Here is a 26782-nt window from a genome sequence, read left to right as displayed (position 1 = left end):
TGTTTTAATCATATTGTATGTTTTGGAGTCAATTTTTGGAATTCATATTTAGACAATGGCCTTTTGGCCATTTTTGTATGTTGACTAAAACCTTCTATTCATACAACTTTTACTTGCCAAAAATGAAAACATTTTCTTTGCCAGTCAACAACCCTAAATCCTAAAGAGTTTGTGTAGAATCCACACACAAATCAAATATGACCAAAATGATTGTAATGTCTCGAAACTGACGGTTATAAGAATTAATAAATCATAGATCACTTTTCACAACAGTAAGTAAAAAAAACTTTCAAAGATAAGCAAAATGCATAAATTGTAACAACGATCAAATGGCTCAATAGTAACATTTTGTTCTTGCGAGAAATAGGTCGCGGGTTTGACTCTAAGGAGGAGTTGGAGAACCAATTTCAGTCCTCCTTTTAGGGGCAAGAAAAGGAAGGGTAAATTAGAGTAAACTCCCTTTAGAATTTGTCATAATTATAAATACTTTTTTGTTGTTATGAAAAATTACGAATACCCCACTGAAATTAACGACTGTCTAACAAATACCTTCTTATAATGGGCTGCCACGAGGGGGTATGTGTAAGGCGATCGTTAATACGAGCGAAGTATTTGTAATTTTTTAAGTAATGAAGGTAATTATAATTATGATAAATTTTAGAAGAACTCATTGTAATTTACGAAAAAATTAAATGCATAAACTGCTGTTGAAATGTGAGCATAAATATTCTGAAGTAACTTTACAGTGGTAAATACCTTAGTGCTGGAATGTGTGATGTACACAAGCTTATGAAAACAATACTAAAGAATCAAACACAAAACCATTATAGTATATGAATGTTATGCTACAAGAAAGAATATATTGCCTGAATAAATGGCTGTTTTTCTCTCAGGATCTCTTACCTTCCTACCTTGTATAGCACCATGGCCAAAGAATCAGCTCCGTGACAACGCATTCTAGCCGTCTACGCCACATGCGCTCGAGTTAATCGGCACATGCACGAGTCGACAAAGTAATAATGCCGAGCGTTGTTGTGGCTAATCACACTGTTTTAACACATAGCGCGTTAATCAGCACATGACCAAGCATAAGGTCGACAAAGTATTGGTGCCCGATTTGGCCGTCCCTCCACTTCATTTTGGCTGGAGCTCGGCCATAGTGGACACCGTCGTTGCATCGGTTGTCGTAGTGCCACGGATATGTCATGTCAAAATCATCGATGACTCGATCTAGCACGTGATATTGCCTCAGTTTATCCAACACCACCCCATTGAAGGCCTCCATTTTCTGAGGATTAAATGCCAGACTTCTAGCGTAGCCGCCCGTTGCCACAGTTGTCCTATATATAACTTCAGGGGGCTCCAGCCCTCTTTTCCTCACTCCTTCCATTACCTCGGCCCAAAATAAGGCTGCATAGTCCGCCCCCTTGATAAAGTTTCGGATATTAGACCAGTACACGCCATCGTGTAAGCCCGAATTCATGATCATGGTGTCCGGAACTACATCTTTTGAAAAATACCCCTTCAACAATTCTCTGTAGTTTGCGTTGATCAATGAATTCAAGCCCTGATAATTGCCTGTATCATTTGGATGGCCATTGAAAATGCTGGTGAATCTGACCATCTGGGACGGGTTTCTTGGATTGGTGATGTTCATATCGAATATTCTTGGAACCGTAGGAATGTCATGCACGTCCAAAATGAAGTGAAGGATGTTGCGGACGGTGTCACAATGGTTTGAATCTCCCCACCAGAAAATCCAACGGTTGTTCAAACATTTCCACGCCTTTTGACTTGTAAACAATTTGAATGAGCAATGAGCTGAATACACCCATCCATTACTCTCTAGCACGCCCAATGGACCATCACACCACGGACGCTGGCATGGAAAACTCGGCTTTTGGCATCTGTATCTCCCATCATTGCTAATCGGACAACTATCGTTCCTAGCATGTCGAGTCCATCGACCAGACCAAACATCCTTGGTGTAATCAGACTTCTTGCAATGTCTTATCTCAGGCAACTGGGACTCAGACCTAATGAACTTTATAGGAACTACACGAAGAACACGATCAAACACGAATCTTGCAGGGGAATACTTCAACCCTTCATAATGCCGGAACAACAGGATAATAGTCAAATTGTAATCACCAGCAAAATCAGGATGAACTTGAAGCGAAAACGCATAGCTCCCGTTTCCCATATCCTTAACCGGAGGCCTAGCCTTCCATCTTTCACCAGAAAGATCAGTTTCCAAATAATCACCTCCTAGACAACGAGGCCGCCCTGAATCATCCAATGCCTGAAAAACAAATTCATGCATTTCGCCCGTCGACAATTCAAGGTCCATATTACCTTCCAAACCAGGCATTCTGATATCCACTGTTCTTGAATCCTTACAAGGCTCACCTCCTGGAGCTAACCACTTAGCAAGAAGATTGGCTGAATAATTTGCCTCTAATTCAGATGAAATCCAAGGCAATATCTCAGGAGTTGAGGGGATGTTGACGGTCTGTTCCTTAGTCAAATCTTCTGAAACTTGAGGGCTTGAATTGGAAACATCTTGGGACTGGTTCTGAATCCCAGGATCAAGATTTTCGACGGTTCTTGCCAAACTTTGGTGGCTGTGGTCTAAATCAATCTTTTGAGGAATTTCAACACGGGGTTCCAGAGAAAGATTCCTAAAGCTCAAATCTTCAAAGGGTTGTGGCAAAATTTCTGAACCATTGGGCTTGAACACAACAAAATCTTTGTGAAAACTGCTCATATTGAACCCATCAATCCCCCAAACAACCAAGAATCCAAAAAGCACCCCCACTACCAAGATCTTGAACCACCAATGAACTGCTGGGCTTGAGCCTATAACCAAGTTTGCAGCTTTCTCCGGCATCTGAGAACACATTCCACCAACAAAAACCAAATTAACCACTAACAATACTGCAAGTTGAATAAAAAGAAAACACACACACCTCAAACAAGATCAGAGAGACATATACCACTACTGAAGGGAAAAAAAAAAAGGAACTTTTCCCTTACAAGTAGCTGACAAACAACATTCCCAGCAAAAGTTGTGTTTTCTTGGAAAAGTAAATCAAAAACAATAACATAATACAAAACTCACTCTTGTTTCCCTTCAAATATTTTTTTGGCACTACAAGTTGTCAAAAAAAGTGGGTTTCCCAATGCAGCAGAGACCTCTCTCCCCTCCCACCTCTCCTTCTCCTTCTCCTTCTTCTTATCTTTGTCTCTCTTCTCTCTCCCCTAAATACACACACAGTAAGTGTATTTTTGTTCTTAGTTACGCGGAGTGGGGAGAGTCCTACGAATACGATATATTAAGTAGTATAGTAATAATGGGGAACAAGAGGCAGAATTAAAGGTGGGAGATGATTACCGTAATGTCCATAATGCCCCTGACAAATACTGAATTTACCATGAGATCCCTCCCAGTTCCCACCGTCCACCGACAGCCAGATGGGCTTAGGATTCTGGCGGAGCGCGATGATTGAGATGGGTAGTTTTGTCTTTTCGCCAATGGCCTTTTGCATGGCTGTTGGCGGGACTTGGTGCCACGTGCATTCACCTTTATTTAAATTTTTTTTTTTATGAAATATTTTGAAATAACTACCTCGCTCTTTTCTGTGATTTGGTATATTTATTTTTATCTAAAAAATCAATCCAATTGTTAATTAAATTCATCAAATATATTGTTATTAGTAAAAAATTTGAATGAAAATTCATATTTATCTCCAATTAATTTATAACAAATTTATTACAAATCAAATAATTATTTTTTAACCAAATTAGTCTTCATATGCTAATGTATATAAGGGAATCTTTACCCTTATAAGGATAATATAGTCAGAAAAAAATTATTTGACTTCCAATAAGTTATTCATAAGTCCATTGTGGTAAATATGAATTTTTATTAAAAAAAAAAAAAAATTGCTGATACTACAAATTCAGTTAATTTAACTAATTAAGAAATTTATTTGTCAGACAAATAAATATCAAAAATATTAAATATAATTTTTAAAATTATATATAATTATATCAAATATTAAAAATTATAATTGAATTTAACTAGAAACTTAATCACTTAGACCACCATAAATATGTTTTTGTTTTCGAAGTTGGGATTACTTGAATGAAATATTTACTAAAGATAAGAGGTCAAAGAATTATAAAAGGATAATGGAAATTAAATATAATTCTTTTTTAATTACAATGATGGAGTGAGAAAAGATCGGAGTTTGAAGCCAAGATCTCTGTTCTTATTTTTTTGAAAAATAAAATATGAGACCATATTAAAATTAATATCGCTATTCGAGCGATCATAATCTGATCGTTATGTGATGTTTTACCGTCAAAGTACCCAATATACTAGAAATTAAAAGGCCAAATCTCCTAATAAGTCCCTCATTTATAATTTTCATTCTACTTTAGTCCTGACCGTTATGTTTTAACGAAATTTAATTAAAAGAGATGGAATATTTCATTAATGAGAGATGAAATTATAAACATCCATGTACTTTAATAATTTACCAATAATTAATAAATATTATCTGCGCCAATAATATTATTTTTTATAACTAAACAAAAGATCGAAATATTAATAAAACAACTACGTAAATTATTCAGAGAAAATAAATAAATTTACTAGATTCAAGTTAAATATATTCTATTTAAATTTTGCAATGTTTATTGAATTTGGATTTAAATATAAGTTATTAAGCAATGAGTTTCTCACAAATATTGAGAAATAAATATGGTAAAAAATAATAGAAATATTATGATCAAGTTTTACAATCAATGTGAAAAAAAAAAAAATTCAACTTTCCAAAATAAAGAAGAAATATGTTAATTGGAATTCATGTAAATTCTTTTATATATTTTTTGCCTTTTAATACCTACGTGTAAAATATATTTATTATCATCTTTGATTTTTTTTTTATGAATGATTAGTAGTTATTTTATTAATATTTGTATTTTAGTATTAAAAACACCATTATTGAAGTAAATAATACGTTTTAATAATTGACAAATTATTAAAGTATATTAATGGGATATTCCGTGCACTTTAATTATAGTTTCAGGGACCATTTTGAGATGTATTTAAAATTGAGAAATTATTAAATGCATTCGTGAGACGAAGGACTAAACTGGGATAAAAAGTAAAGATGATAGACTGACGAAGAGGTTTGGCAAAATTAAAAATCACATTGTCTCGATGTATTCATGTAACCCCACCAGCGGTACACAAGCAATTAGTATTTCAATACCTTCACTGAATTAAATATTATAAATCAGCTACTGTCAGTTTATAATACACACATAGAGTGACGAATCCTATATAATGATGGGGAATACCATAATATTATGATAAAATATCAAAAATACCCTTAACGAAGAGCATTTTCGTAATTATGGCAGAAGATCGGCGTCCCTCGCCACCGGGTCGAACCACCCAATACCCAGACCCGCTCAAATACCCGAAATGAAGACCCTGACAACGCAGGAGGAGTGAGCTATCTGATCAAGGACGCCACCACAACAGATGATGACACGTGGCCCAAACAACAATAACTACCTGGACTTTATAAATACCCCGACACTCATCAGTTGAGGTAACTGGCCTTTATTATTTTCAACCTACACTTGTCATATCGCATATTTTTACCTCGAGTAAACTAACTTGAGCGTCGGATGATCATTGTCGGGGACGAACCCGACGAGTCTCACGTTCTTGTTTTATTCTCAACACCCAAATGCTAGATCTTGTGAGAGTACGTGACCAGCGTCGAGAACACCACTCGAAATTACATATTTCGAGCGAGATCACTATATCGATTGGAGTCTTCAACGAAATATCATAAATCAAACCGTATTGCCACCTGTGATTTACGCACATAAGATAACAAGCTAAAAATTAAGTACAGTCTCCACTAGGATTGCTGTCAATTTATTTTACATGAATATAATTAAAATTGTGAGCTCTATATATACTTTGAAAGAGATTGGGACACGGCAGAATTAAATAATGAAACAGCAATCCAACCACTAAAATATTGTATTATGATTGTTTGTGATAATGGAAATCAAATAGGTGCCCACTTTTTAGTCAATCAAAAGAAAAAAAAACTCCCATTTAAGTAAAAAATACAGGAAGAGTTTATTATTATTAATTTTTTTGCTAATACAGGAGACATCAAAATGCTAAAAAGTCCATAAGTGGTGGCCACTTTTTGACTAATGAATGAGTGGGTTTAACCTGCCGCACACTATGCAGTTATTGAATTAATTAGTTTTGAACTATAATTAATTTATACACAAATTTAAGGTGATGTGTACGATCTAAAAAGAGTTGGTCCAAAAGAGAGTTCATGGATTCTAAGACTTTTTGAGCATATTCCACCAGCCTGAGAAGAAGGTAGCCCATCAGAATGACTATGGACCTGACCCGAGAAGGAGGCCTGACAAAACACTTTTCAAACCGCAGGCTCAAACTCAGAATCCAACTAGGACAGTTTAGGAGAAGGGAGGTGTCCCCTAAACTCTAGACTCCTAAACCCAGAGGAACTCCCAGCAAAATAGGAGTCATCACATGTAAGGACTCCTCCCCCAAACAAAAACATGTTGCTGTGAGGTGATCAGTTGGAGATAAGATCGAATTAGACCTTATCTACATGTATTTTGACTCTTTTTTCCTAGATAAGGGTGGTGTGCAAATTCCAGCAGAAGGGGACACCCCCTTTATATATATAGGTTCAGTCCCTCAATGGGGACACCTTCAAGAATTTAGAAAATCGCTCTTTATTCTTGCTTTAACATTCGAATTGCACTTTAATTACAATTTCTTCTACGAATTTCTTAATCATATCTCAATTTCTCATTACGATTTATTTTTATGATTATTTATTCCTAAAATCGAAACTAACTTGAACGCCAGAGTGCTAACGTGCTTTGCAAGTTTTGATTTTCAAGTTCTTTTGTTCGATTGGCCCAAGTCCATCATCAAGGTCCAAACTTATAGGATTCGTGCTAAAATTACACGCATCATAAGGTTTTATTTGGATTTGATCGAGTTTTGATTTTGAGCTAGGGGTAAGAGAAAAATGTATATATTTATGGTGTATTTTCGGTATAAAAAAAACTTATATCTTTATAAATGATTTAATAATATCCATCAGGATTGATGGACGATTTCAAATCCCCAGTTAATCTTTGAATTTATTTGGATAATTCTAAAAGGCAACATTATGTTTGATTAAGGTTTTTAATTGTTTTTTGTTGTTTCGTGGAGATAAAGAAAGAAAAGTAGAAATAGTATTGATGTGCATAAAAACAGGTTAGTTTAAAGAGGCCCAAATGATCCAAAAAGAAAAAAGAAATGAAAGGCCCAAGTCATGAGAGGCCCCAAAAATACTTGATAGGCGGTCTTGGCGAGTGCCTCCTAGAAAGTAGACATGCGGGCAACCTTGGTGGGTGCCCTCCAAAAAACAAATTGACAAAGGAAGGAAGTCTGATTTCTCAAGATCGACCCAAGAGGGAGGCTCGCTAGGCTGGGCCCAAGGAGAAGCCCCCACCCTAGAATTCGTCCAAGGATGAAACCTGCAAAAGCTCGGTCTAAGAAGGATGTCCATTACGAAGCCATGTTGCATCTTTTCAAGGCCAGCCCGAAGGGAGGAAGGTGCCCTCAAGGGGTTGGATTCTTCAACCTAAAAAGACTCCCCACCAAGTAGGAGTCTGCACAAAGGAGTTCCCTTTCATGAAGACTTGCTGCTTAAAAAACGAATAAGGTGCAACTGTATCCCTCCTGAATCTTGCCTTCCTCGCTGGGCATGCGAATCCCCCTCACCGAAACTCTTGTTACAGAGGGACTCCTCCTCTATAAATAGGGGGAATACCCCTCAAGAGACAGTCTCCTTCCACACTCGAGAATCCCTCTTGCTGATACTCTGCTCCTCTAATTTCATACTCTTACATACGGAATCCTCACTTTTATCATAATTTCTCATCATAATTTATTTTTATATTCATTTATTCTTAAATTTGGAATTAACTTAAGCATTGGAGTGTTAACTTTTTATTTTGCAAGTTCTCTTTCTCAAGAACTTACACTCAGTTAGCCCAAATATAAAATCAAGATCAAGACCTTTGGACCCGTGCTAAAATTGCACGCATCAAATATAAATAAGTATGTGTAAGAAATAGTCTGTATGTTTAGATTTATTTTTGGAGATAACTTAAAATATGGTAAGATGGGTATTGCATGTTTGATTTTATATCTTGGCAGACAAAATTCATTGTTTATTATTAAATCTTATCTCTATTATATGTATTTGTAATTGTATATATATTTTTGTTGGTACATGGCTTGAATTATATATATATATATATTACTGTATATATATTTGGATGAATTATATTTTGGAGATAAAATTCACTATTTATTGCCAAATCACATCTCCTTTATATGTAGTTATAATTGTGTGTGTGTGTGTATATATATATACTCGATTCAAATTTCAAAAAATTCAAAGACACTCAGTTAAAGGTGGAAAAAAATCCACTCAAATATACTATGTGTTCGGTTCATCTTGTAGATGATTTGAAAATGAAATCAAACATAATTTTAATCATTCAATTTTAATTTGAACTATTCTTTATTAATTCTTAATACCTTTCATTTTATTATATACAGATTTATTTGACGTAGCTTTAAAATAATCAGTGATTTGAATTTGTATACAAATTATTTAATTCACATTAAAAAAATGATGATTAGTATAATTTTCCCAAGTAATGATTATTATTTAGTGACATTAGTGGGGCTTCCAAGAATATGATTTGAATAGCATCTTTTCTTATTCTTATTATTTTATTTTTCAAATCTTGGGTGAAGTCCTAAAACAACCTAAACTTTGCCCTAAATGGTGCAAATATTATTTTATAGACATTTTATATATAACCGATTGGTTAATAACACTTTATTTATGTAAATAATAATAATAACAATAATAATAATAAAAAAAATAAATCCTTATATTAGGGGATACATCATGCCTGTATTCATATTTATGATGCTGGAATTTACTATCTCTTGATTACAGACTTTCAAACTTATCAATCGAGCAAGATTTTAATTGACATGGGTTATATTGAGTTATGAATTTCAAAGTTATTCACCAGTTAGTAATAGAAGAATAAAAATAATTCTTGATTTTAGTAGTTTGTAGTTTATTTATCTGTTAACTTTATTTTTCATGAAATTATTGAAGTTATTAATATACTTAATAAAATCATATATTTATATTATATATCGTATGATATAACTAATTATTATTTATACTGACATTAAAAAAAAAAAAATCCTCTATGCACAGTTAGCGATACTGTAGCATCAGTATTTAAATATAATAATCACGCTCGTAACTAGATGATTTTAAAAATTAATTGAAATAGTAATAATTATTTTTTTCACAAAAATGACTCGCGTAATTTTGATATAACAACATTAATTTTTTTATTTTATCAGTAATACCTTAAATTAATTTCTTTTTCTTTTTTCTGAAAAACATAATTTATGAATTTATCTATTTTATTTTTATTCATAATATATTTTAAAATATAAAAAAATATTTATTATATAGATACAGATAATTACGTGTCACTGGTGACATTGAATGGGAAGACAGAGATCACGTGATGCAGAGACAGTGCACGTGACAACTGGCTTTCATTGATTAGTTCATTTTGGCTTTACATTGTTGGGTTGGAGAAAGAATTGAATTGAGGCCATGTGAGAGCCACATATTCCAATTTACAGCCCATTCATCACTCTATAATAAAATATACATGATCTCACATTTATTATTATGAAATAAAATTAAATCTTTTGATTACCAAATTACCCCTCAAGAGATGAACCAACTCCATATAAAAAGGGATATGAAAGAAGCTCAAATGTGTAATTTCACTTTTCTTTACTATATATAGTTGAAAAATTGCAATATGTATGAATTACCCCTTAATATATGATAAAGTGAGTTGGGTTCGGAATCCACGACGAGCCCGCCAATAATTTCACAATGAATAAAGTTATGAAAAAAAATAAATAAATATCCGTATTCGTATAACTCAAACTCGAAACTCTGCCACCTAACTGAAAGGGAGGCATTGAAGGAAGTTCAAGAATGTCCAAGAATTGACATAAACAAGGTAGAACTAACCTTTGAATTCTTCCAAAAACTTAGGTAAGTGTAAACAACCAAATACCATTTTGACTAGATGTCCCCAAAAAACACGCATTCAACAAGAAGGATTCACAATTCATGAGGAATAACCTAAACAAAGAATTTTTTATTCTTGTAAACAAAGGATGTCCATGTTCCCAAAGACAGTCCACGAGTTCGAGTTTGAACGCAGTTTGATTGAATCAAACTGATCACATTCCGAATGGGATTTGGTTGTTTACACTTACCTCAGATCTAGATAGATTGGTCAGAACCAGAATTTTCAGACAATATATGCCGCTGCCCAGAAAAAAAAAAGAAAAAGTTGCATTTTATCTCAAACAAATATTTCACTGAAATTTGCTCAAGAGAAATGAATGTTGCAGATTAAATCATTTCATCTAAAAGAAAATATAATACTCTAATTTTCCAATGTACAGACAAGAACAACGGACGGGATGGCGGAGGATTATGTATCTGAATATGGAGAAACCAAGAAAGGAAGCTGAGTAACCAAAGGAGTAGCAGAAAGTACTTGAAGGAATGATACTAACTCCATGGGTCGTCCCATCCTTTGGGTCCGTCTCTCTTGATGAAATCTATTATGGCTTTGACAGCTTCCTCGACTCTGTTAGACAGCGAGTGGCTTCCATATTCGACTTCAACTTTTTCTGCGCCCCCCATTGCTCGACACAATCTGTAGAGATACATAGATGGGACGACAAAAGTAGTTAAGTTTCATAAAACAAATGTACCATGTTAACACATGACATGTTAGGGATGAGGGATGACTAAAATCATAGTTAAGGATTAAGGTACACAGTTCAAAAAGTTTCAAGTTCTTGCCTGTTGACCAGAGCTTTCTTGTCCACGTATTCTGGTACGAACTCGTCAGCCATGGAAAACATGACCTACGGAAAAATAAGGAAAAAAAAGAGCTGAATTTCGTAAAATTTGCCAGGGAGGAAGGATGGAGGGAACGCTTCTATATTATGTCAACATGGGCAAATTGAAGATTCTAGGGATGCTTATTCACATGCATACTAAGCCTGCATTTGGATGGTAGGATTTGAATTTAAGGGACTCGTAAAGGATTTCAAATGACTCCATATCAAAAGAATTCCACGAAAAATAGTTCAAAGTGGAAGTTGAAGGATTTTAAATCCTTTACAATGTGGAATCAGGGATTTCAAATCCCTATGATCAATTCATCAATTCAAATACAAGTGAGGGTGCGGTGACTTTTACCCATAATTATTCAAGAATTAGTACTGTGAGAGCAGAAGACTTATTCTTGCTTTAAACCAAAAATTACGTTTTATTTGTGTTCCATGACATTAAAATGAAATTCAAGACCTACCAGGGTGGGTGTGTTAGACATGTGGCCAAGTTTCTGTCTCAACTGATCTTCATTAAAGTCGGAACTGAACATGTCATCGTCACCATTGTATGCACAGAGCGAATGGTATCTGCATGCAGCTCAGAGACAATAAAGATCACATAGAACATGCAAATGCACCATAGTTAGGAAGTTTTAATTAAGTTTAAATCAATCTCACCTATCGGCCGTAATCGGGGCATCTGGATTGGCTTCTCGGGGCATCAGTTCTGATCCTCTACCTTCAGTTATCATCTTTGAAGCCAAATCAATCATGGAAGCAGTTTCCGGGAGAGTGGCTTTGTATTCACGGTCGCTGACTGGAGCCTGAATAGCCAATGGATGAGGAAAAAGACAAAGATGAGCACTGATGTGATGATATATCCATGTATTATTATATCAGCGTTACAACACAGCTAAAATGTAAGATAAAACCACAGCTATTGTTTATGCAAAGGAATGAACTTTTTCAGAAAGTTTCATGCAAATATACATGAAAACTTTACCTGTAAAATGGCTGCGCGGACTGCTCTTGAACAGGCTGCATTAGTACGCAAGTAATGCACGATATCCTACACAGATTAAAATGAGTCTTAGCTACAACTTTTTGCTTGTAAAATGACGGCCATCAATAATTTTGTATATCGTCGGCCTTTTCTATAGTTCAGCAGGAGTTTCAATCAAATCTCGGATGATCCTTCATTCAAAGAGAAATAACTGATTACCTGGCAGCCAGTACTGTGTCCAAGTAGCACCACACCTTCAGAGTCTTCCTTGTTTATCAGGTAACTTATCAACTGATCAAGCTCCATGGCATCCTTCAGCCAAAAATGTAATGGGTAAGCGAAAAATTATCAGTCAATCACCATGATACTGGTGAACACTGGGAACTGTGATATATCAAGCAGAAGTTGAGATTGATAATTATTTCAATTGCAAGATTATGAACTATGAAAATGAGAATTCAGAAGCTTTGAGGACATAACAGAACCTCTCGCTCTGCCATTTTTACTATCTTAATCGAGAAATACAACAGACGAAGTTTTGACACTCCTTTATGAATTTGGGACTGCAGACTCCAGAACAATATAATCTAATAGCTAAATCAGGTTCTTGACTGAACTGCTATTCGCGAAAAAGAAATCTAGCATTTTGATTTTATCTCGTAGCACGGGAATTCTAGTTGAGATGTTGATCTAGCTAACTGTTTAAGGTGGATGGAACATGAATCAGTAGGTTTTTTAATAAGAGCGAAAACCCTCAATTACTCAACAAAAAACTTCACAATATGCATGTGGGGGGACTAAGAGTTGACCAATAAGTCTATAGAGTGGTATTAAGATTTAGTCTATGAGCACCACAAAACATTAACGTGCAACTAATAACTTACTTGTTTCAAACTTGAGATGCCATATCCTGCATACGATGATGAAAAAAGAAATTGAACTAATGACCAATGCTCTCTGTCCAAAGCAATTGCAAGAGGCTCCAAATATCTGGAAAATTCAGAACCATCTACGTTAGGATGAACTAACATAAAATCAGTAAAGGAGATATGATGTTCTGACCGGACAGACCCATTTACTTCTGTATAAAATGGCTTCATAAATGTACACATTTACCAAAATGTGCATGCTTCTGTGTTTGTCATCTTAGTCACATAAGAAACATTGTGCAGGCCCCGTTCAATAACTCAAATTTGGAATATTCACTATTTTACTTACAGCAACTACAAGAGCCAGGATAAATATGAATCTAAATGTTATTCATTAGACACGTAAATTTGGCAAATTAGACAAGTAACACTTTAATGCTTTAAAATCTTTTTCCACAATCGTGAGGATTGATCACAAGAACTATATGCTATCTGATGTGATATAAGAAATCAAACTACTTTGATATCCATCTTTTTATGAGCTATTGCTTTTTTCTTGATCTAACCATCGGTCAAGGAAGTTTCTTGGCTGGGATGTTGTTTCTTGATTCCTTCTAACGATGATGTGTTACTGGAAACATGTTCCACATCCAAGTTAAACAGTCAAATGTTTCAGATGGGTTCTTATGCAATTGAGGAGCCAGAAACAACCAGTAGTTAAACGACAATCCACACCATACATTTCCTGACAATTGCATTACTTTTGGTATCTATATTTTGCATGACCACTAAGCTGTAAATAAACAAATGGAAAATTAATCAGAAAATGATAGGAAGGATATCTGGAAAGTTGTATCCGGAGCTCAAAGTTTAGCATAGAACAAAGACAGTAGTACAATATAAAAACAGAAGTACAAGCAAAGATAAATATCTGATCCAGCATTGAGTGACATACTCAGTGGCCAAAAATCCATCTGTTAGCCCACCAATGAAAATAACTTGCTGTTTATAGTCACCTGTTTTGAATGCAACCTGTGCAAAATGAAAGAGATCAAGGACGAAAGAAAAACAAAAGAGAGTAATAAAGAAAAAAGAAATGCACTTTGCTAGTTACCTTATACCCAATATAAAAGTTCAACTACGATGGCATGAGTTGACATCTAATTTAGTTGGGGAAGAAATATAATGGGTGCAAACCACAAGATATAAGGTTAAAATCAATGTGTCTAATAATGAATTTCTCATGTGAATATACAGGCAAAAACAGTTGGCTGTCTAGATCTGCTACTTCTCCTATACATTCGCGAATATACAAGAAGCAGCTCATGCCACTTAGAAGCATCAGTTGTATAAACTAGATGTTTTTGAACAAGCAGAATACTTATGCAGCTCTGTGAATCTCTGACATGATGATTGAGTCATCAAATCACATTTACTTAATTTTGTGCCAACGTGTTCAAGTATTCAACAAGAAGGCTTTCAAGCAAATAATACCTCCTATATGATGTTATGGAAGACAAACATTTTAATACAAACTCCATTTCTTCTTGATAAAATAGCTTGACCAGAAAAGTTCAGGATTGATGCAACATCATAAACATGGAAACCTATCATATTTCGTCATCTGTTTATAATTTAAAGGAAATTCTTATCTATCAACGTGGTGAGAATAAGGAACCACTAGGAACACTAAACACCTTCACAGATTTAAGTTGTTGAAATGAAAAAAATCGGGGATCTATGTACAAGACATGGCTGACGGCTGAAAATAGGGTGATTACCAACAAAATAATTACCAAGCTGCACATGTTTCGCATATCAATCTAAATTTCTCCATGAAAAACGAACAAAAGTCAAAATCTTTTTGGTGCCCGTTTCTCAAATTTACTAAATTTTCAGGTTCAGCTTCTTCAATCTAAACTCGTCCTACAATATTAACTAAAAACAAAGTCGATCACAGCTCATTCCCAATTTCCCACCAACTCTCAGTATTAGTTCTAAGATCAGAAGCCACAACAAAGTAAAGCAATGGCATCAGAAATGTTGCTTTCTGATTCATTTTCTTCAACTTTAACTTCTCCTACAAAAAATGAACAAAACCTAAAATTCCACCCACAATCCATTACTCAAATCCAACTCAATTCAAAGTACCTAAAATCACTAACCATCAGAATGTAAAGCAATCCCGTTTGAGAATCTTGATCTCTAATTTCAGTACTTCAACTACATAATTCTTCAGCCAGAAAACCAACTAAAAATCCAAACATACCCACAACCCATTTCTTGAATACAATACTCGAATTCAGCTCAAACAAGTAAAAAACCAGAGTAGCCATCAATAACCAAAGTCAGAAAAGAACACACTCTTGTTTCACAGTTCATCAAGATTCTTCTTTCCCCTCACCTGAACTGACTTTGGCCCGTACTTAAACATCACCCCACGAAATTGATGCTTCTTGTTAATGGGTCCAGCACCAACTCCGACGCCGTCGCCAACGGCGGCGGCGGCGGAGGACTTGTTTGTCATCTTACCGGAGGCAGACCGGCCACGCACAATGCCGGAAAACCAAGAATTTCCCGACGAAGCCGCCGTCTGCGACGACGCAGAGAGCGAAGATGGCGTGGAGAGATTCATATCAGAATTTTCCATCGAAAAACAAAGACTCCATTTTTGAGTAGACAGAACTAACACTTTATTTTCCCTTTTGAAGTATTTTGGGCTGTGGATATTTATTTCTTTTTGACTATTAGAGACTTTTAGCCACTTCAATGTATCAAATTAAATCAGAATAATATTTAAATATCTATTCATATTTATTTTATTAAAAAAATAAAGAATTTTTAATATATTTATTTGAATTTATTGATGTTCTTCGTATAAATAGTTTAAATATAAATCAAAAATATTTTTCCATGTCGACAGAAAATATACCTCGAGTTAGAAATAAATCAAACAAATATATCTAAATAAATATGTAAATATAGTTAATATTAGGTTTGTGTCATGTTTAATTAGGTGGCCTAACACATAATTATTTCGATATTCGATATAAACAATGTAGATATACTACTATATTAATTTCAATTTTTTATATTTTTTTAATCATAAATGTCAAATAATACTAATATCAAATAAAAAAAATTATATTTTGTGTTTTTGTAAAAGAGGTTGATTATATTATTTAAAAAAAACAATTTGAGTCTGTAATTTGGGGATTAAATATTTTTGTGATGCAAGAATTGATTTACATGATTAAAATTATCAAAATATTAAAGTTTCATAATTAACTTGTGAGAATTAATTTATGCAGAATAAAAAATGCCAAATTTTAGGACTAAAATTACATTTTTATTTTCAACAATTCATATGACATTAATCAATATTTTGGATTAAAATGAGAAGTACTTCATGTGGCTAATAGCCACATCATGTATAAAAGTAGGACAACAATTATGGAAGGAACAAATTGAAATAATAAATAATAATCCCCTAAATGCTATTGGTTATTTGTTTTGAGTGGACCTATTAAATAGAAATGATGATATTATCATAAGTATGGTGGTCCAATGATTAGATTTATGATTTTGTTACGAGTTTGAATTTTATTAAAATATAAAATTTATTATTTTATATAGATGTATTCTAAATTTATAGTTGTCACTTTATAATGTTTGATCAAATGATGAAGATCAGGCTGAACGTTGCTAAGTACGTATAGCTCGTTATTCGAATGTATTATGAGTTGATGGTTGCCGGTCTACAGTATTGCTGAAGCTAGTGAAGATTGGGTCGAGCCTTATGAGGATGTAGAGCGTGTTACTTTATATGGATGTATTATAAGTTGGTGGTTGTCGGTCTATAATGCTGGATCTAGTGAAGATTCGTCCGAATCCTGTTAAGAACGTAGAGCTTGTTACCTTGCGTGCATGTATCATTACAAGAAAATGGATTATTCCATACACAATAAATGATTACGGGCTTAACAACCAGAGCAATGCAATATTATCGACTATGGTCAAACAAAATCGATGTAAAAACTTAAATTCATTTGCTAATGGTTTTAATTACCTACGGCCAAAATGTTTTTCATAATTTTCAATTGTAGCTAATATTTTGAACTTGTTTGTAGAAACACCGGCTAATCGTCGTTGCGCAATCGTTGTTAATTGATATCTACCATGATTTTTTTATTTTCAACCATGACAATTAATCATAGTGAAAAAGCCATACTTCTACTAGTATATTACGAGTTGACAGTAGTAGGCATATAATGTTAGTTCTAGTGAAAATTGGATCGAACCTTATTGAGGACGTAGAGCCCATTACTGAGTTGATGGTTGTTGGTCCATAATGCTCGATTTAGTGAAGACTGATCTTAATATAGTTGATCTTATGGAAACTATAGGGTTAATATACTAAGTGGATGTAAGGATATTGAGTTAATATGAGCTAGCCATTTTGATCCATAAAAATAAAAAAAAAAATTTATTATATGCAAATATACCTATTAGACTAAATTTGACTCGAGTTTCAAAGAGTTATTTTTGAAACAACTTGCAACGTCTGTAATGTATTTTTATACTTAATTTTGAAAAAATTAATTTGATGGGCCCTTCACACTTTTGGAGCACATCCAGACTAACACCTATATTTCTTGGTTAAATACGTAAAACTTCATATATATTTATCTTGATGATTTATTTTTTTCTAGTTAAATAGATTTTTTATTTGCAATATTCAAGAACTTACTTTAGAACTCATGAATCAAGAAATCTAAATTCGAAAGTTTTTCATTTTGGAGAGCTCAAAATGAGTTTTAGAATTTAAATATTGGTATTAACAAGATTAAAAATGAATATTTGCACCGGCCTAGCACTACAAAAAAAAAACATTTTAAAGTAATGATCAGGTTAATAAATTGGAACAGTTTTTGAATAATTGTAACGGTCTTTGTAACGGTGCACCAATCGCTGCTCTTTTGGGAGTTACAAAAAGTTTGTAAAGGCTATTACAATTTATAACGGTCTTTTTACGGCCATGAGAGGTCGTTATAAGAGCTCCAGACCTATTTTTTGAACAACCAAATTAAGTTTGATTTAATTTTTATTGAAACAACCTTTGTAACACATCACATATATGTATGATTTTTGGAATACTTCTTGTAATTGGTTGTTTTATCTGTCTTTGAAATTCTTTTTTCAACAGTTGTTGTAATGGTTTTTGTAACTCCTTATGCATATGTTGGTTTTAATTTTGCATTTGTCTTTGTAACTATTTTTTATACTGCTTTTGTAACAGCTTTTTGGACGGCTTGTTTAGAAATTGTTAACTTTCTTTTGCACGATCTTTGTAACCGCTTCGTGGTTATATGACAGTAAACCTTATTACAAAAGCCGTTACAAAAGCAATGACAAAATAAAAAATATTTTTTTATTATATTTAATTATGTTTAATTTATTTTAATATTCATTTTTTGTAAAAATGAATTATTGAATTTTTGTTATATATGTCGTTTTAATTTTTTAAATGTGCAATATTATATAAAAAAATATATAATATAACAAGAAAATAAATATAATTTAATTACAAAACTAAAAATATTGTTTTAATATTATATTTTTACAAATTAGAAAAGTTCTAATCTAAAGCAACCTCCCCGTTGGCCGCGTCGTCGTTGAGTGTCGGAGGATCAATTGGAGGCTAGTGCGCTGGAGGATTGGGCCAAGTGGATCCATTCGCCTCATCCACTACTCGAGCTTTACTACCCGATCATCAAGGTCAGGGCACGGCGATTGTGGTGGGCCCGGCAATGGAGTAGTGGACATGCTAAACTGTGATGGTCTAGCAACCGTATGGTGGGTCTCGGAGCCCACCAAATACTCGGCCCCTCTTTTAGGCTGCCCGTGTTGGCAACCACACCTGTTACTCGTTTAATGGAGGACTTTGATCACTGTTTTGCTGGTTGTGGCGATCCTCCATCATTCTCAAGAACAACTCCTACAAACAGATTAATTGATTAGATTTTAAAAAACTAATTTTAAATTCAAAAATTAAATTATCACGTACACTTGCTGCAACCTCTACTGTCCTCGGGCTGCTCCATTGCCCGTCCTCCTTCTTGTTATAATACTCCTCGAACACCTTCATCTGTTTGACGAGGCATTCGAATTGTGCCTCCTGCTGAAAAACTATTTAAATAAATGATAAGAAAATTAAAAAGTCCAATTAAATTAATAGTACGATTTAAAATACTTATCAACTTATGCATGTGGGCCCTGTTGGAGGACGACCCCGTGGTAAAGGGTAGCTGCTGTATTGGGTTGGTTGTTCGATTGACCTTGTTATTCGCCGACTGTGACTGAAAATTTGGACTCACCTAGTACTCCAATAGTTGGCACTAGATTTCTTCGGCTAGCTACAGCGGTCGGGCCAACTGATTCCGGTCTGCAAATCGCTTATGCAGGAAACTTATCCACCAGTGACTTGACAACCTTGAACATTGTCTCGTCATCACAGTCCCACCAATAAGTCAACTGAAAATGTAACATGTTAAATAAAAATGTATAAAAAATGTAAGTATTACATAAAAATAAAAAATATTCTTAACTTTAAATTATTAAACCAGAATAACTGGTGCTCCATTTATTCTCAATTATTCTAAACTGCATAATTTTCCTAAAAACTGCATTAAGATTCAATTTATTCCTAAAAATGGCATTAAGGTCCATTTTTTTTTTATAATTGTAGAAATTACATAAAAATATATTTTTTAATGAAAAACTTACAAAATTTTTTCAAATTACCAAAAAATTTACAGATTTTTTTTGAAAATCACAAATTTTTTTTTAAAAATCACAAAAAATTAAGAAAATTTTCAAAATGTTTTGAATTATAGAAAATTATTAAAATTACAAAAAATTTATGATAAATTTAAAAATTTCAGAAATGTATTAAAAATTTATAAAATTAGAGAAAATTATAAAAACTTATAAAAATTACAGAAAATTTATAAAAATCACAGTTTTTTTTTAAAATTTCAGAAATATTTCAAAAATTTTATATTTTATTTAAAAATTTCAGAAATGTACTAAAAGTTTTAGAAATGTATTATAAATTTAAAAAATGTATTAAAAATTTATAAAATTATAGAAAATTATAAAAAATTTATAAAAATTACAGAAAAATTTTAAATTAGCTACATTAAAAAAATTACATACAAATAAAAATGACATAAATTTTTTAAAAAAAGTAAAAGGGATGGGTTTACTTACCTCGAAGTGGTGGCTGGTGGTGGGGGTGTGGCAATCATGGGGGCGTTGGGGGGGGGGGGGGAGTGAGATAGAGAGACAGTGAGGAGAGGGGAGTGAGGGAAATATAGGAAAAATCTGTTAAGTACTCCTTATATTATTTTTTTTGGAATGGTCAAATACTGATGGAAATGGTATTATAGTACGTGAAAAATCGCGCCAAAAGGAATTTCTATCACATAGCTGTGTATAACGCTGTTACAAAAAGAGCTACAAAATATGATATTTGTACTTAACATTGACGACATTGTTTTGGCTAACCGAGTATAAAGCCGTTACAAAGAGTATTCCAAAAGAAGAAACGACGTCATTTTGCTCCTCCAGTTCATAAATCCGTTACAAATGGTATTCTAAATAATTAATTATTTTTCTTTAAGATATACAAAAATTAAAAATTTGTTTGAATAATTTAATATTGTAAAAAAGTATCATTATGTGGAATAATACAATTAGAGTACATAAAAAAATTTATAGATCATATTGATATATGTTCACAGTATGTAATAAATTTGTATATACATAAATGTTAGTATCCCGTTGATATAACTATCATTTTATATTATTTAACTGCATGGGTTAACCGGACCATTAAAATTCAAATCAAACTGTTGAATATGATCATACTTACAGTAGAATACATTTGACAAAGTTTTAGCCTTATTGGGTATACGAATGTCGAGATATCGTACCCGAAATATAAGAATAATCATTCAAGACTGTGTATCCTTTAATCAGGTCATGTGATTTTAAATCATACGATTTGATACGATCTAATGGACACAGTCTTGTATATATATATATATATATTTAAATTTGGTGTGAATCGGGTTCCCGAATTTTAAGATATCGTAATTGCAAACATAAGTTTTTGAAATAGAATAAGGATTGCACCGGTGTTTTAAACGGTTATGCAATTTCAAGATAGTACTAGCTTTTCGTTTAGTTTTTGTAACAACCAGATTTAATATTTTGACTGCTACAAAATTTCATTTCCCTCCACTTTTCCATGTGGTGCCAAAATTTTTCCCCCATAATTTGGAACGACTATTGTAATTGTATGGTTAATATATGGTCGTTCCAAATAAATATGTTTTTTTTTAAAAAAATAGTTTTTCAATAAAATATTGCAAACTTTAGAATTACATTACAAAATACTAGATTATGTAGCCTCATATTCATCAGTCTCGTAGTCCTCGAAACTATCTTCATCATCCTTGTCTTGTTCATTATTATTTTAAACATGTTGCATTCGTGATGTACCTGCACCTTGTTGTTTGCAGCCAAAAGATTAACAAAGATTTGTATACCATTGTGATCATGGAGATTGTACGTCTGATTATCCGTAGCAACTTTAGAGATTGGTATGACTTCTTTTGGCTGATATGTGATATTAGTCAATCAAGAGTAGTTGATCCTTTTGATACACCTTTTTGAAGTTTATATTAACGAGGTGATAACGAGGGTGTACCGTCATGTCTCTTACTGGATTGACCCAATGACATTTGAATAGAACGATGTGCAAGGTCGGAGTAAGTGGGTATGTCAATTGAATGACCTTTTCAATTATCCCATAGAAGTCATTGTTCTCGTCTGTATACGATGAACTTTTCACACACACCTCACAATTTAATGGTTGACTTTCTGACTTTGTGACGTTCCGTGTGAAAATTGTAAACATTCACTAAGTAGCAAGGGAACGTCGTCACCTTTACACTGGGACCCAATAATAGCACTTTAAGAACTCGTTGTTCGTGTAGTTCAACTCAGGATCAACTTGCACGTTCATATATTATACAATTTTGTATGTAGCACAACATATGGTTTTAATTATTAAAAAAAAAATGCATAAACTTACATGTCGTTTGAACCAATTCTTGAAATCAGTTGATACAAGTCGATCAATAATTGGTGTCGTCCGAATGATGGTGCTGGTACAGTTCATTCAAGAATGATCTATTTGCAAAATTCAGTTAAATTATATATATATATACACTTAACACGTATATTAAAATTGCAAAGTTGGAAAATAACAGCTTACTCATAATATGTGAAATATTGAGTTGGGGTCTTTGTGACCGTGTGATACTGAGATCTGAGTGATTGGAGTTGTGGTTGGGTTCTTGATTTGTGGAGTTACTGTGAGTCGGTTCATTGTAGAAACGGTGCCTTGTGACCGTATTCCTTTATCGAGATATTACATCTGGCTACTCTGAGCCTATTAATCACTATACTGTTGATTTAATTATTTCATTATTTTCTTTCATTTGTTATTATCATTTAAGTTGTTATATTGGCCTGTAATAATCTTAAGGAGTTTTGTACTCCAACTTTTGTAATAGTTGGATAGGATTTTCTGGTGATTTCCACTCTACACTACTCAAACTAAATTAATACTCACTTCCATATGAGTATGATCAACGAAGGAGGTAATCCGTACTCAAACTAAATTTATACTTACTTCCATATGATGCTTCTATATATGTATGAACAAAATTTATAATTTTGATAATTTTAGTAATTTATACTAACTGCTCGAACACTAGTTTAATTGGTAGAAGTAGAGATAATAAATTTTGTTCGTACATATGTAGAAGCATCATATGAAAGTAAGTATTAATTTAGTTTGAGTACGTATTACATCCTTCGTTGATCATACTCATATGGAAGTGAGTATTAAGTTAGTTTGTGCAGGGATTACATCGTTTGTTGATCGTGCTAAATGTATCGGCAAGTTTTAACTAGTCGCAAATAGGGTTATATATATTTCTTGTTGATGTGCATAGGGATAAATTAAATCAAATTGTCCGCGATTGCATTTGAGATTGATGAATAAATGTATAATGCTAATATATTAATATAAGACGTCTAACACGAATTGTGATCGCATGTTAACATTTATGATATATATAAAAGCGTATTAATCATTGCTATATTCTTGAATATTAACGAGGAATAAGTTGTATGATTAATTCTTGTAACATATAGTGAAGAATTCATGTAAAATAATTCAGGAAACTGATTTGCTGCTGCATACAATACCGTTATTATAAAACTAAATTAAAATAAAATAAAATAAATGGATGCAATCAGTATCATCAACGGATGGATACTGCAACTTAATTACTTTCACATTAATCATGGACCACAAAATGTCCAAATACATGAATTAATTGCATATAGTAACAATTACAAGAATAGTATAATTAACATTCAAAATTTGCTCCAATTAAATTTCAGTAAATTAAGAGATAAAATCTGTACACCACATTTATTAACGTTCAATTAATATAGATTTTGTTAATTATATGTTTTTTCATATATAGTAGGTTGACCAATTAATGAGAATACTTTTTCGGATTTAAAATTCAATTTTGTAAACTCACTTGATTTTACTCAAAAGCAAATCCTACGTAAGATATGGATAATCACTAAATACTTTGTCATTATCTTTTAATTTCTCATAATTTTTTTCTCATTCGATATAATAAAATTACTCATTATACATCCCAAGAATTATTGTTTTACAAAAATAATTATGATGGATTTATTGCATCTCTAATGGTACCTGCACGGTGTAGATTTTGACATCTTAATTATGATTAGTATTTGTATTATCTTTGACGACAGCTTCGCAATAATTAATGATTCTTTTCCTATTTCATAAATTCAGTCAAAAATACAGTAGGACAGAGCCTTGCTCATGATTTATTTGAATTGCTATATAGTAAGTGGATAGGGATAGGGGTAAAGTTATTACTATGCATGGCTTGATTTGTTCCACATTGTGTGTACGTATCTATGTATAAATACCCCCTACACATCATATGTTTCTCCATGTTTCAAACAATTGTCTAGGTAATTTCTTTCACATCAATGAAACTTGTTCGTGATTCTCTCTAGAGCCCACAAATGTTTGAAGTTTTTCTTCAAATAAATCCTTTTGAAGAAGAGAAATTAATCCAAAAATTGGAAGAGCTTGTCTCTCTATGATAGATAGATATTCTAAAATATTAGATTGTATCTGGTACATGTTTTGTTTGTTGTTTTGTTTGAGAGAATACTAACAAGTGGCCTTTCTCTTTTTTTATTTGTGTGATGAAATTGACAGGTGTTAAAAAAAGTAAAAATAATTACCAATTAGAATGTCGATCTCTGCCTGGAAGCCAGCACAATCCAGCATGACGAACTTTTCAGGTCGGGGCATGATGAACAAGCACCAAGGGAAGGATAAGGTGGTGGTGGTATTGGGTGCCACTGGCACAGGCAAATCGCGCCTGGCGATAGACCTGGCCACCCGTTTCGGGGCAGAGGTCATCAACTCGGACAAAATTCAGGTCTACAAGGGCCTAGACATAGTAACCAATAAGGTGAGCAATGAGGAATGCCGCGGTGTGCCACACCATTTGCTCGGAATCATTGATCCCGAGGTGGATTTCACTGTACATGATTTTGTGCATCATGCATTGCTGGCTGCTGATGCCATCGTACAAAAGAATCGGTTGCCAATCATTGCTGGAGGGTCCAATTCCTTCGTACTAGCACTTGTCAATGACGACACTGAGTTTTCCTCCAAGTACGAGTGTTGTTTTCTCTGGATGGACGTGGCGATCCCGGTCTTGCATTCGCACGTGTCGAAAAGGGTTGATCAGATGGTGGATAGTGGGTTGGTGGAGGAGGGTAAGGCATTTTTTGACCCAAAAATTCGTGACTATGATTATGGGATTAGGCGTGCCATTGGGGTCCCCGAGATGGATGAGTTCTTCAGGAGCGAGGGTCTTGTCGATGGTGAGACTAGGGCTAAGCTTCTTAAGGCAGCTATTGATGAAATAAAGATGAACACTTGCAAATTAGCTTGCCGTCAAGTTGAAAAAATTTTGAGGATGAGGGAGGAATTGGGGTGGCAGATCCATCGGTTGAACGCCACAGAGGTATTCCTTCGACGTGGTGGAGATGCTGATGAAGCATGGGAGAGATTGGTGCTGGACCCTAGTACAAACATTGTGGCTCGTTTCATTTGCAAAGAAAACATAGATCCGAAACCGACTGTCGGTACTCCATCCAATGCCACTGCAGTAGCTACTACAAACAACTAGTGGATCGGAAGATTCTTGGTAAGCTTCGGGGTTTCAAAACTCTCAGTTTGGAATGATTACTACTCTTCATTTACGATGTATATGTTAGTGAATCCCATGTGAAACAGAGGAATGTGATGTCACGAGAGTCGAATCCCAAAGCTCACCAAGGACTAGTGAGATTCTTCGCGATCATCTCTCCAAAAACCCGCGTCATTTCATTTGAAATAATAATAATTATGTTTGTAATCTCCGTTTCATATTGTATGTTCGAGATATCATTAGTACATATTTGGAAAATACATGTATGTTTAAGTTATTAATGAATGCCGGTACATTTATTTCTATTAAAATTCCATAACGATTGCGTGCAATGACACATGCGCCCGGATCTAACTTAAGATACTTCTCAATAAATTTGTCTGAAATTTCAAATTTTGTCCGAAAACATGACATGACATCAATATTGGATATATTTTAAAGTTTTTTAATCCTATGTGTCACAAGAAATGACTTGATAATAATATTGGGCATTTTTTGTGAGATGGCAAGGTGATATGGCAACAAATGAATAAACTTTCAAATATTTTTTATAAAATTGATTTAAACCCTAGTCCACCCACTTACTAATTACCAACTATTGCCATTTAAACTACCTATGTCAATTATTAATAATTTGCAAGAACTTTTACATATAATACAGAATTTAAAATATAAAATATCTATTCATATATCTAACAAGTATGTAAAAAAAATGTATTATTTATATATTTTATATTTTTTTTAATGAATTTACTGTATCTAAAAATACACATCTATAAAAGAGTTATATGTATAAAATAATTATTTAGTTAGTTTATATTAAAAATTCTAAATAAAAATATTGTGCATAAAATATAGGGTAAAATATATTTTATCCCAGTGAATTATTCGTCATGTAATATTAACCCCCTAAACTAACAATTGTAATACTTACCCCCTTGATTAAACTTAAAATACAAAATTGCTAAAAAAATGAAATTCTTTGAACTAAATATATGTAACACGATAAAGTGCAAATTTCACAAAGTTAAAATGGTAAGTTGATAATAAAAAAGTTTTAATAGCAAACATAAAAGCGAACATAGTTTGGATAGTAAAATGTAACTCACTCTGATAATAATACCCTTTTATTTATTGAAAAATCATATATATATCTCTTAATTTTTTACATCCGTCTAATAACAAGTCTATTTCGTTAGCCTTCATTAGGTTTACATTCAATTTTTATGATAAACTAACCACAATGTCCTTTTAAATTATGAATCATAATTTTATATATGTTTTAAAAATATTTAAAATACTTTTTTGAACTAACTTTCCCTGTGAGTTGTTTATCTTTATGACCCAACTTTTTTCTTTTATATTCTTTTAA

General features: G+C 33.2%; 2 protein-coding genes and 1 pseudogene across 3 annotated transcripts; 1 reads left to right on the top strand and 2 right to left on the bottom strand.

Moving 5' to 3' along the window:
• Positions 1–702: 702 nt before the first annotated feature.
• LOC105156965 (uncharacterized) lies at positions 703–3329 on the bottom strand. Of its 2 annotated transcripts, none has more exons than XM_020692788.2 (2): positions 3122–3329; positions 703–2890 (listed from the first exon to the last, which is right to left on the bottom strand). In XM_020692788.2, the coding sequence occupies exon 2, from the start codon at positions 2888–2890 to the stop codon at positions 1043–1045; it is 1848 nt and encodes a 615-aa protein (XP_020548447.1). In that variant the 5' UTR covers positions 3122–3329; the 3' UTR covers positions 703–1042. The 2 variants fall into 2 exon arrangements, with proteins under 2 accessions (XP_020548447.1, XP_020548448.1); XM_020692789.2 differs by lacking the exon at positions 3122–3329 and adding an exon at positions 2970–3112.
• A 7218-nt stretch (positions 3330–10547) lies between these two features.
• Positions 10548–15706, bottom strand: LOC105156963 (alpha/beta-Hydrolases superfamily protein). Its single transcript, XM_011073235.3, has 9 exons — positions 15393–15706; positions 13944–14020; positions 13004–13109; positions 12339–12431; positions 12120–12185; positions 11795–11940; positions 11596–11704; positions 11082–11146; positions 10548–10932 (listed from the first exon to the last, which is right to left on the bottom strand). The coding sequence occupies exons 1-9, from the start codon at positions 15636–15638 to the stop codon at positions 10785–10787; spliced, it is 1056 nt and encodes a 351-aa protein (XP_011071537.1). The 5' UTR covers positions 15639–15706; the 3' UTR covers positions 10548–10784.
• Positions 15707–24160: 8454 nt separating this feature from the next.
• On the top strand, positions 24161–25665 carry LOC105157068 (adenylate isopentenyltransferase 5, chloroplastic pseudogene; annotated as a pseudogene).
• The last annotated feature ends 1117 nt before the right edge of the window (positions 25666–26782 follow it).

This window comes from Sesamum indicum, linkage group LG3 (assembly GCF_026168435.1).
Source record: "Sesamum indicum cultivar Baizhima isolate 11 linkage group LG3, ASM2616843v1, whole genome shotgun sequence".
Classification (NCBI taxonomy): domain Eukaryota; kingdom Viridiplantae; phylum Streptophyta; class Magnoliopsida; order Lamiales; family Pedaliaceae; genus Sesamum; species Sesamum indicum.
The sequence above is the reverse complement of the archived record's forward strand: the minus strand, read 5'-3'. Positions and strand labels throughout refer to the sequence as shown.

Excerpts from the sequence above, each read along its gene's own strand:
- LOC105156965 (XM_020692788.2), bottom strand. The coding sequence starts at position 2,890 with ATGCCGGAGAAAGCTGCAAACTTGGTTATAGGCTCAAGCCCAGCAGTT.
- LOC105156963 (XM_011073235.3), bottom strand. The coding sequence starts at position 15,638 with ATGGAAAATTCTGATATGAATCTCTCCACGCCATCTTCGCTCTCTGCG. Across the intron at positions 13,110-13,943 it reads GATGGATTTTTGGCCACTGA|ATATTTGGAGCCTCTTGCAA; the intron begins GTATGTCACTCA and ends TGAATTTTCCAG. Across the intron at positions 11,705-11,794 it reads GCCCCGATTACGGCCGATAG|ATACCATTCGCTCTGTGCAT; the intron begins GTGAGATTGATT and ends AGCTGCATGCAG.